This window comes from Pygoscelis adeliae, unplaced genomic scaffold (genome assembly GCF_000699105.1).
Source record: "Pygoscelis adeliae isolate BGI_AS28 unplaced genomic scaffold, ASM69910v1 Scaffold98, whole genome shotgun sequence".
Taxonomy (NCBI): domain Eukaryota; kingdom Metazoa; phylum Chordata; class Aves; order Sphenisciformes; family Spheniscidae; genus Pygoscelis; species Pygoscelis adeliae.
The window spans coordinates 290,901-302,621 of record NW_008825547.1 but is presented as its reverse complement, the minus strand read 5'-3'; the positions used below and the strand labels follow the sequence as shown (position 1 = coordinate 302,621).

The window sequence follows — 11,721 nt, the reverse complement described above, 5'->3', positions numbered from 1 at the left end:
GTTGCAGTTTCTTCCACCAACTGAACTTGCTGCCAAATGATACATTTTTAAAGCTTCCTTTTTGTCTTGGAAGGCTTGCATCTTTATCTGGTAAAGACTTCACAAAACATACGTGTTCTGTACTACCAGGTTATATTACTGAGAATCGTCAATAATTCTTGCTTCTAGCATTGGTGTGGCTTGTAATAGAAACAGTAGGGTAAAACATTATAAAATATAGGGATTTTTTGTCTGTCCTTGCATATATGCTGCTTAAATTGATGAGAGTAAAGGCCCTTCATTAAGTGGAGCATTAGGAAAGCATCATTTTAAGTGCTTTATATTCTGATTTATACTCTGAAATTCTGTCTGTGTTGGTTCCCTTTGCTTAGGAGAAAAAATTTTAGAGGACTTCTGACATTTTTCTCCTCTGATGGTACTGCTGTTTACCATGGGGTACTGAAGGGAGTTTACATCTTTTGTTCTTATGGCTTTTCTGTTCTTTTACAGAAGTAAGAAACTTTTTAGCAAGAAAAAATTGAAAAGGAAACAGAAGACTAAATTGAAAGTAAAAACACGCAACAAGGTAAGTCTGTAACTAACTGGACAAAGTTCTGACTCAAAAATGAAAGCAATTTCAATTGAGAGAAATATAAGAAAAAAGAAGTGTAACTAGCAATTTATTTGTTTAGAAAAAATAATAATGGGCCAGTATGTTTGTCTGTTTACTGTATTCTACATGACTATGATACCAATGTTAACCTTATTCAACTGTGTTTGCTACTAATGTTCAGCATGAAATAATATGAACAGCATTTTTGGTTCTCCAGTTCCTAAACTGTAAATGTAGCTAAACACGTTCGTCTTATAGTTAAATTTTAAGAGATGCATGCCTAGGCAACAGTTAGAGACTACTGCTGCAAAGAGTTCTGTCAATATTGGCTAGAGGAGAAAGGGAGCATTCAAGGTCTAAGGAATCCAAAGTTACCTCTGAAAATTCCTCCATAATGGAATAGATGGTACTTATCTGTTTGAATTAATATTTTCTCCCCGTGTAACCCCTGCCCCCATCACTTTAAATGCATGGGAGCAGTATAGTGAACTTCATAAAAATGTTTACATGTTTACTTGTTGCAGAGAAAAAATCTAGACAAGCAACAGTATTTTAAAATACTGCTCTGCTGCATTCTTTCTGTATTAGAAAGCTATTATTTCTCTGTTTAACTAGAGTTTTGGAGGGATTTTCATGAAGGCTCACTGCAGGCACGGAGGCTTCTTCCGAGGTTGCCATTGTAATCAGTAAAGAGAAAGTAGCTCATTTCTGGAACGGTTCTGAAGGACAGAAACACTGAAATATCCAGTGAAAACACTTTCTAGTCAGTTGAATGCCCTTATAATACAAATACACTGTAGATCAAATTGGCCATCTTATCCCTATTTGCCAAACCTCATGTAGTTACTCTATCTCAAAGACAGATACTTTGGGAGGGTGAAGCAAGCCCTATATCTCTTCATTTGGTATTGGCTTTTTGGATACTTACCAGATTGTTCTGCTTATCTCAAGTAGTGCAGCTCCAGACTATGGTATAGAAGGGGCTTATCTTCACTTCTGTTCTCAGTACTGTACAGTGAAATATTTCTGGTCTAAACTGAATTTTTCAGCCCTTTCTTCAGTTGCTATGATATTAGAAGTTTTAGCCCTGTTCCCTTCATGATTTTATCGGACCCACTGTCAACACAGAAAACCAAGTTAGAAATTTGAAAAAATTTTGCAGAATAGTTAGTCTTTGTGTATTCGTTCTGCTGACAGAAACTTGTGCTTTTAAAATAAGATAACTCTTCAGCTTTGATCATTCTTACTATATAAAGGGAACCTTGTCATTCTGGATAGTGGTGCCCTATTTGAACTGCCAAGTAGGAAGCCAAATCCAGAACTGCTGTTCTTCACAAACTTGACGGTCAATTGTGCTTCTTGGATTTAGTTGCATTGAATAAATGGATTGGCAGGATCCCTTCTGAATGGCCAAAGACGACATGAGCATATTAAAGGCTGGTTCTTGTCAGTAGTTATAGATTTGGCACTAACTGATCATCTCTGCACCTCATGCCTATGGAGGGTTGTTTTCAAGATTTTTCTTGGATTTTAAACAGCTTCTACTTGAAGCATTAAGTTGGATTTATCTACCTTTGAAAGGCATAATGGGTTTTGCGTGTCTTTTACTGATGCTTATATTCTAGACAATCTTTGAGGCAGGCCAGGTTGACCAGCAGAGCATTGGTGTTCGTTCGAGTCACTGAGGTACAGAAAGGCACTCCACCTTATTCCTGCATGATAGCAGGAAATTGTGTATTTCCTGAAAAATGTGACTGAAAAGGGAAAGATAAAATCAGATTCATATCTTTAGGTTATCAAACCTTGTTTACTGACAAAGTGGGATGGTTTTGTTTTTTGTTTTTGGTTGTTTCCTTCGTTTTTTGTTGTTGGTTTGGGTTTTTTTTTTCCCCCATATGCTTTTCAATGCATCCCCATGCTTACCAGTGCAGAATAAGCACAATGATCATTTTTGCACTGGAATGTCTGGAAACAGATGTGTGTATTGTCAGGAAAATGTGAGTTTCCATTTGAAGCCTTATAATAGGGCAGATTGAAAAGCCCATCACTACTGGACATTCTGAGCAGGAGAGCTTGTGTGCATCAGTTTATTTTTTAAGAACCAGGGTCTTTTAGTCTGAACAGAGATGGGAGCTTTCCCTTAATACGTTTGGTAGAGGCAGGGAGGGCCTTAAATTAAGACTAAGCTGAAGGAACCCAAAAATTTGTTATTTATACCCTGCAGTTACTAAAAATTATAACTAAGTAATTGAAGAGGAGAGAACATAAAAAAAAAAAGTCATTGTTGAGCAACTGGAAAAAAATTATTTCCACCATTTAAGCATTCAATATTATAACATTTTAAGTATAAAACACTAATTGGTGTTTAATGCAGCCTAGTAGTTTGAGCCTTATTCTGTTTCTAAGCTGGGGTCGTGTTATGATCGCTTGTATTTGAACTACTGTTAACTTTTGGTTTTGTGGTTTAGTATCTTTTTTTTTTTTTTAAACGGAGGTATAAAAGTTTTCCATGTGGGTGCAGCGTGTGTTAGCTTTAGAAGTTCAGGGATGAATAGTGTGTCTTTTACATAGAAAACAAATATGTGATTACTAGATGTTGGTGTACCACCTTGGATCCCTGTCCCTCCCCCCCCCCTTCCCCCCCCCCAACAATTATCACTAGAAAATTGTAGGCTGTGTAACTTATCTCAATGCTATGAATATTGCTGCTTCCCCTCCCTCCCCCCTTTTTACACCCTGGAGTTTTCCTACTTTACTGTTAACTCATAAAAGTGCTACTTAGCTGAGACTGGGACACTTAGCTGAGAGACTGGCTGGGAAGCCAAGATCACCATTTTCTGTTCTCATAACGTTATTTGAAGAATACTGAAAAATTGGAGTCCGCCAGAGACAGAGAAAGTACTTCCAATGATTGGCATCCACCTGTTTAGTTTATGCAGAAGTTTTAAACTATGACTTGTTTAGCTTTATACAAATGGAAAACCTTGGGAAAGGATGGTTCTTGTAGCAGACAAATTTATTGTAAGCTAATGATCAGATGTATAAGGTGGATCAACTGGGATAAATATTTGTCTCATTAAAAACACACGTAGCTTCTCAAATAATTTGGCAGTGTTTTCAATGGCTTTTGTATTATTTGGTGTTTCAACCTCAAGAGGGCATCCCTTTCTAAGATATGTTTGAACTGTTCAAAGAAGAATTTGGTGAGGTTCTATGCTCTGTGTTATGCACAGGTTAGATGAGATGGTTATTATAGCCTTACCTACCTTTAACAACAGATTAACTTTCCTCTCCTAGATTATAGTCTATTTCCATCACATCTGAGAATAAACCATTATTGCAGTCATCTGATTCAAGAGGAAAGAAATAAATTGGTCGGAAAATAAGCTATGTATGGATTTCATCTTTTGGGAAAACAGTTTGTTTAGGTGTGAGACAAGTGTAAAGGAGACCAGAGGGTTTTGTTTTTCCCACTTCTTTCCTTGAGTGTGCTGGAACATTACAAAAAGCTAACTGAGAAGAGCACTTGTGAGTCTGGTTGCTCTATATTATGAACCAAACCTGTGCTGTTTAACCTCTCCTACATAATACATCCTTCCATTTAACAGGGACTATATGCTTACAAGGACAAGTCATACAGGGTATAGGCATCTGTGCTTCATTCTCTTTCTCATAAGATAGCCTCTTATCTTTTAGAAAAAAAGTAACGCACAAGAAAAAATTTTACCTTCATGTATTAGAGCTGTGTTCATGATTCTTTATTTACATTGGCATTGCAGTTTCTCAGACTTGCATTGCAGTTTCTCAGACTTGCATTGCAGTTTCTCAGACTTGCATTGCAGTTTCTCAGACTTGCATTTAGATTTCATTATTCAGTAGTTCAGGATTGAATTGTTCTTTCTTCAGTATCTTTTAAAACTTCAAGAGAAAGGCTTTTCTAATTTTATCTTAAATGTTTGGAGAACATAATCTGCTTCTGTTTTGTCAACCTAAAATACAGAAGACTTCTGTGAGGGATTTAATTAGGTTTATTGCCTTTACAGATTATCTATTCCTCTGAAAAAGATGCCTTAGTCCTTCTGACCATTGAAATGACCTTTTGTCACTGTTACCTCACCTTGTATAGTTTCAGTTGAAAATCTCCTTTTTGAAGTTTAATACTGCACATTTTGTAAGAATGACATCATGTTTAAAAATTGCTCTTCCTTTCCACCAAAACTGAATTTTAGATGTTCTGTCTAGCACAAATAAATTTTTCCAGCACTCAAGACAGAATATGTGACGAATACTGGGTATCTGTTAAGTTTTACAATGTATGTTTCATCATGTATCTTGATTTAAGAAGGTGCATTTTCAATTTATGATGATACCAAGTGAAACAACAAAGATGAAGATTTCAGAATGTCCCACTTCCTTACAGCTCATACGAAAACCACTAAATCAAAAAGCATAATTCTGTTTTCCAGTCTTGAAGCTCCATTCTTTTTGAAAGCAATAGCAACTGCATATTCAGAGAAACCAAATGCTTTGGGATAAAAAAAAATGTAGAGCCTATCACCTCATCTTCTCTCAGACATCCTAGAAGCTGGGCTTCTAGTCATTCTTATACTTAGTGAGTGCTTTGGATTGCAATATTCCAGTAGCCATTAAGGAAAGGACACTCAGAGGTGCAGAAAAAGTGATTGTTGCTCTTTACCTTATCCACAGTGTCACAAAGATATTTCATACATCTGTGGATCTTGATACACTTAACACCAAGAAAACAAGCTATTAGGGTGAGATTTTTTTCTTGAAGTAATGTATCCCATAGCTCAAGAGATCAAGATTATTAACAATCCTAGATCTGTGCAAAATTAGTAAGTTGTTTCACTGAGTTCTTAGAAGTTGATTAACATTTTGGCTTAAAGTTCCACTGTTTTCCTTGGCAATGTAGAAGTAATTTGGGTCAACATGAAATGCAGTATCACCAAGAGAATTGTTGTAACATAAAATCGACTTTATTAGTTTGATGTAAGAATTACTAAGTGGGGTTCTGTAGGCACAGTTGGTGGTTAGATTGTCACAGTGACCTGTTCTACCTCAAAATCTGTGAGCCAGTAGTAAGATTGTACAGGTGGTAGCACGAATCTCATACTATCAGGGAAGTTTGTATGGCTGTATGGAAGAACCCAATGCCACGGCTCTCATTAGTTGCAGAAAAGGAAACTTCCAGTTCATGATGGGATGAACTTAAGTCCCAGTTTCCTAACTTGATCAGTGCATCTGACCTCAGTGAAGTTAGGAATCTGTTGTAATCTGGAAAGGATAAAACTTGCCTCATGCAGAAGAAACTTCTGATGTCTGTTTTGAATGCTTTCCACTACCACTGTTGAAAAAAAGAAAAAGGGAAGGAAAAAAAAAAAAGCTGCTCACTGAACGAGCATTTGTGCTAGAGGGGCAGAAAGTTTTCCTGTTTGTTTTTGGTGTGGTTTTTTTTTTTTTTTTAATCCGCTCCATCTCTGCCTTTTGTAAAAGAAATCTAAGCAAGTGATGTTTATGCAACCTGCTCATATATCTCCACTTTTGAACAGATGTTTGTTTTGAAGATCTGGAAACTATAAATGTTATAGTTAAAAGCCCCTCAGAGACTTGAGCAAATTGATCACAAATATATCGTCATTGGTTTTTACTTTATGGTGAAGTTTGTGAGAAGGAGAGAGAACAAACAGCATGACGATTGGAAGTTCCCTTCCTACTCTCCAACCAGAAACAATGTCTTGTCATTCAGCACCTTTCTTTTGCCTTGAGGCATGCTAAGCATTTGTATGCTTATACATTTAATGCTAATTCCATTGAGGGTTTTTTCCCCTCAAATGAAAGACAGTAAATAGTGAAATCATAATTATCCTTAAGTTTTAACCTGTCCTTACAGCCCAACAACTTATTGTTCAAAAAGGGCTTTATTTAGTACGGTCATAAGGCCAGTATTTTTAAACTGACAAAACCAGGTAGTGAATTTCAAAATTATTCTTAAGGGACATTGTTAGGATTGCTACTATATTTGTCAAGTGTGTAGCAGAATGGAATATAAGATACTTTTAGTTTCAAAGAATTTACGATTCTGAGAGATAAGGTATTGTGAAGGGAAAGTGGAGGTATGAACTAAGAAATGTAAACAATGGGTTAACATCACAGTTAGGAATTAAACTCTAGTTCTGAGTCGTATATTCCAGTGCTACGCTGTTCAGATAGAGCAGGGTTTTCTGGAGAATGTTATGCTGTACTGAAGTCTGGGTAGGAGACTATTGTCTGTAACTATAGTTTGTGCACTGCTGTAGAAGAGCGAGGCACTAAACACAGAAAGATAGAATGGTTAAAGTGCTTACTGTTTGAAAGCTAAAGCATTAAGTAAGGGACTTTTTAATAATTGTCAAGTATTGAGAATAAGGAAGGAGTTTATTTCTGAAAATTAGTCAGCTTATTATTAATAGGCAAGAAAACATACATTGATATTTTATCTAGCACTGTAATGTCTAAAATTATCTGTGCTGGTTAAACAATTTGGCCAACCTATTTCAAAAGAGGCTACGTGAGCTACAGAACTTGGGCTGTTCTGGAGCAAAGACTAATCTGAACTCCTGACAAGAAAGAACTGGAATGGAAACTTCACAGAAGTTATAATTGCAATACATGATACTAATTAGATAAGTGAAGTTCAGATAGAGATATTTCAGAGGATCCAGATATTTTTCTCTTCCTGTAACTGTCTAGTATTTCCTGTAACTGTAACTATTTAGTAACCTTACGAAATAATTTTTTTAACCCGTGCAGTTCGACTGAGTTAGCTTTAAAGCTGAAAGCTGATACTGTGTTTGCCTTAACAACAGCTGCAAAAACTCTTGGGGTATGTGTATGGATATTTGACATACAGAAGAGTCATATGTTATAACCGTTTAGTCTTCTGGTGCCAAATAAGTTTTAAAGTATGTAGTAGCTCATTATCACTGGTATCAGTCCAAATCTATTTTGATGCAATTTGATACTGGAATAACATAGGAGGTTCTATCTTTTGAGTTCTTGCACTGATTAATATTGTGGGTTTTCAATAGCAGCTTTATTATTTCAAAGATATTCATGTTGAACAAGGACTAAACTTATGTTTTCTTTCAATCCCTAATGACAGACGTTCTGTTGTGCTAAAAAAAAGAAGGAAAAAAAAAAACACCAAACCCAAACTTCCAGTATGTATGTAGGGAACTTTTTCCAGCTTTTTTTTTTTTTCCATTATCTTTATATTTTTGTGCTTACTGCTAACACTGACACAGGTAAGAAAAATTAACACGCTGTCTGTGTTGGATAAAATAGACTACAGAGTAAACCATTGCTTCTTAATGTTCTAGCTTGCAACAATTTTGTAGTAATAATGGAAAGGAAAGATATGCAAATATGTACCAGTACAGTTAGAATACTATAGTCAGAAATAAAAGGAAATATGTAAACTGGAATATTTTGAAGTTATTTTGAATTTTCTGTTAAGTTTTGTGACATACGGTGTTAAATGGTCTAATTTAGAAGCCTATGTTTTTTCTGGTGATAAGGAAAAGTGCAGATAAAAATGTGTTGCGAACCATCGCTGTGTTTTGATGTACAAAGTTGTGGCTACCATATTGTAGAAAAATAAATCATCCCATTAAAACATTATTCAGTTCACTGGTTCTCAACCTTCTTTTCCCCTCTTTTCTGCTAGTTTAAAGTCCTCTTTCCCATCACTGCTCTCACAGTTGTATGAGTATTTCCACTCTGATTCACTGCGTACTCTCCTGCAAAATGAATGTCATTCACAATATTCACAATATCTATCCCTCTTAAATAAAAAGAAAGAAAAAGACAAAAAGCTGCCACCCTTACTGCCCCCCAAGAATACAAGAAACAAACCAAAATAACCTTGTGAAGTTAGTCATGACCCTGACTCAGTCTAGCCTAATGCTCCTCCAAATTTTGCCTTGCATGTTCAAGCAAATTTGTCCTGCACTCTTAACCTAGGCCTTCTCTCCTTACGTAGTCTCTGTGCCCTCTGTCTACACTGAGGTATTACAGGGAATTGCTTCCTCCCATATGCCCGTGCTCAAACCAGCCTGGTCTTTGGTAGTACACAACCTAAGAGAAAGTATAACCCTGCATGGGGATTTATTTTTTTTTTTAGTTGTTACGTCTTGTTTGTTTGTTTTTTAAGTCTACCATTCCTCCTGTCCCATCTTACTGTTGGAGAAAGGGAGAGTATGGGGCAGAATTTAAAAGATGCTTTTCAAAAAATGTTTTTTCTTAACATTTTTCCAAGCCTAATGACAGGCCCGTGAAGGCTCTTCTGTCTCTTGGCAGTGGCTGATGGTAATATACCAGTAGTAGATACCAAGGAAAGGGTGGGGCAGGGTAGTGGTAGGGTAGGGCATGGGTCGTGTAGTTTCTCGGAACAGTTTCCCAACTCTTACTTTGTGGCTCAGGGCTTCTGAAAACAAGTGGGCATCCTGTTACTTGATAGGCCTTCACAGATTTTTGTATTCAGTAGTTTATCTGTTAGGTTTTTATTTCTTTTCTAGTTATACAAAGTTATGCTCCACAGCGCCTTGAACTTGCCATCTGTTTACATTTAATGACAAAACAACTAATGGTATTTTTAATTTCTAATACGCATTTAGCAAACAGCTTCATTTTTTATTATTTGCCAATTGATTAAAGTTAACAACTAGAATAACAAATAATGCATTTTAAAATTCAATAATAATAATTAAAAAGAACCCCTGACCACTGTTAAGAAGATAAATCCCGAATTCTGCTAGTCTTTTGGCTGTGGCACAGGTTTAGACCATTCTGTAGCCTGAACTGCTTTCACTTTCTGTTCCAGTGTCCTTCATCAAGTTATGGGAAGTAGAGACTAAAGCCAGATGGAATATAATGAAATGTCTTCCTCTTCCTTCTTTCTTCCCTGCCTGAAATATAATTGGTACTTCAACAGGAAAGTTCAGTCTCCAGTTTTGAGAATCATTTGATTGGCCAAAATTATTGAGACTGTTGAGATTACTTGTATTTAGCAAAGCTTGAAACTTCTAATGAACTTAAAACTAATCTTGTTTTTCAGACTGAAAACCTAGAGAGTACAATAACCATACCAGATATCAGATTACATAGCAACCCTTCAGCTTTTAATGTTTACTGCAATGTCCGCCATTGTGTGTTGGAGTGGCAAAAAAAGGAAATATCTGTATCTTTGGCTTCAAAGAACAGTGTACAGAGTGGGGATTCGGACAGTGATGAAGAAGAGGAATCCAAAGAGCCACCTATTAAACTTCCAAAGGCAAGTAACTGGATACTGTTTAAAGTGTGCCGTGTGTGATCTAAAGTTGGTATGTTCTTTGTGGGGAATAAAGAACAGCATTATAAGCCAGCTGCTCAGAAAATAGTTATAGTTTTATTTGTAGTACATCTAATCCAGAATCATCTGATTTGATGAATTAGGAAGATCTGTGTACCTGCCCAATAATTAATTTTAAAGTCAATTAAATGTTAGCTAAACGTTCAACTTGCACTCCTTTCTAAGTACTGGTACTTGAAAATAACCTACAGCCTCAAAAGTCTGCACAAAATGCAAATAAGGCAGCTCTTGCATCTGTAAGAGGCTACTAGCTGGTATGATAAAGGGTGCTTTCTCTTGCTTTACCCCCCAAAAAGAATAAATCTTTCTGATATTGGAATTCAGTTGGTGGAGTGTTTTCTAAGATGATTTGCCAGGTATACGTGTAATTGCTGTAACTGTCAATTATTCTTACTACCTTATTTTTTTAATCTTTCCCCTTTTTGGCTTTAGTGCCTTTTGGCACTGATAACTATAGATAGCTAGTAATGCACATTAATGCACATGGACCCTATAGTTCAACAGTCAGGGTAGTTTTTTTACTGTTTGCTACTTTTGTGCTTATAGTAGGATTAATGGTGGAAAGTCAGAAATAATCTGTATAGGAGTTACTGATTTTTTTTCTTAATTTTTTTTAATTTGCTGATCACTTGTTTTGTACTATGTAACTTCTGTGCATTCAGTTTTGTTCATTGCTAGTTTATTAATGTTATGAATCCTGCTTCTTTTTGTTATTCTTCTGAGTCAAAGCATATTCAGAGTAACTTTCCTTGTTTGTATTTGCTCTAAAAATACTGCATTAAAAAGGTCGTTGCAGCAGTGATTATGTAGAATGTTCTAGTTGCTTAGAAAACTAGAATTTTATAAATGATTGTGTTTAGGTAGTATTATCTGAAGGGCGAAGTTGGCACTCTGGAAATAGTGGTGGAGAATTGCAGAGGAACATAACTAAGTCAGGTAACTGCAACTTGGTAACTTAAATTTCAGAGTTGATAGTTGCAAAACAATGTGCAGTCGGTAGAAAGAAAATCAGCGTTGTTTATGAACTGCATCTAACTCCTTGTGGATTACAGTAAATGAATCGGCAAGTGTTTGTAGATGCTTAATTTGAAATTTTAAGTAAAAGGCAACGTAGCTATTAGCAGTTACAAAGAACGGAATGGAGTTTTAAAGAGATTTTGAAATTAAGAGGTTCAGAGGAGGATGAGATTTACCAGTGATATGGACAGAACACTTGCACGTGGAAACTAAAACATTGGTATTGTTAAAGGTGTTATCAAAAAGAGACTTGGGAAAGTGGTGCAGTTTTAAAAAGATGATGGCTTAGAAAAAATGGTATGGAAACCCTTTTCCTTTCTCAAAACAGAAAATCAGTGAGCTATTTTGTTACATTCATACAGGGTGAGGCAGTCAGCCCCATGCATTATTGACTGCCTCTGCTAAGAAAAAAAGGAGGGTGATTGTCATAGGCAATTCCCTTCTGAGGGGAACAGAGGGCCCTATATGCCGACTGGACCCGTCCCACAGGGAAGTCTGCTGCCTCCCTGGGGCCCGGGTCAGAGACATTACTAGGAAGCTCCCTGGTCTGGTACGGCCTTCGGACTACTACCCGCTGTTGGTTATACAGGCTGGCAGTGATGAGGTTCCAGAGAGAAGTCCTGAAGCGATCAAAAGGGACTTCAGGGCACTGGGGCGACTGGTTGAAGGATCAGGAGCACAGGTAGTGTTTTCCTCAATCCCT

General features: G+C 36.6%; 1 protein-coding gene across 1 annotated transcript in view; it reads left to right on the top strand.

Moving 5' to 3' along the window:
- The first annotated feature begins 430 nt into the window (after window positions 1-430).
- The window catches only part of MYCBP2 (MYC binding protein 2, E3 ubiquitin protein ligase), a 195,132-nt gene continuing 183,841 nt past the window's right edge, over window positions 431-11,721 (top strand). The window contains 3 exon segments of the mRNA XM_009332100.1: window positions 431-435; window positions 490-565; window positions 9,708-9,923. Of these exon segments, the coding sequence (XP_009330375.1) occupies window positions 431-435; window positions 490-565; window positions 9,708-9,923 (297 nt within the window).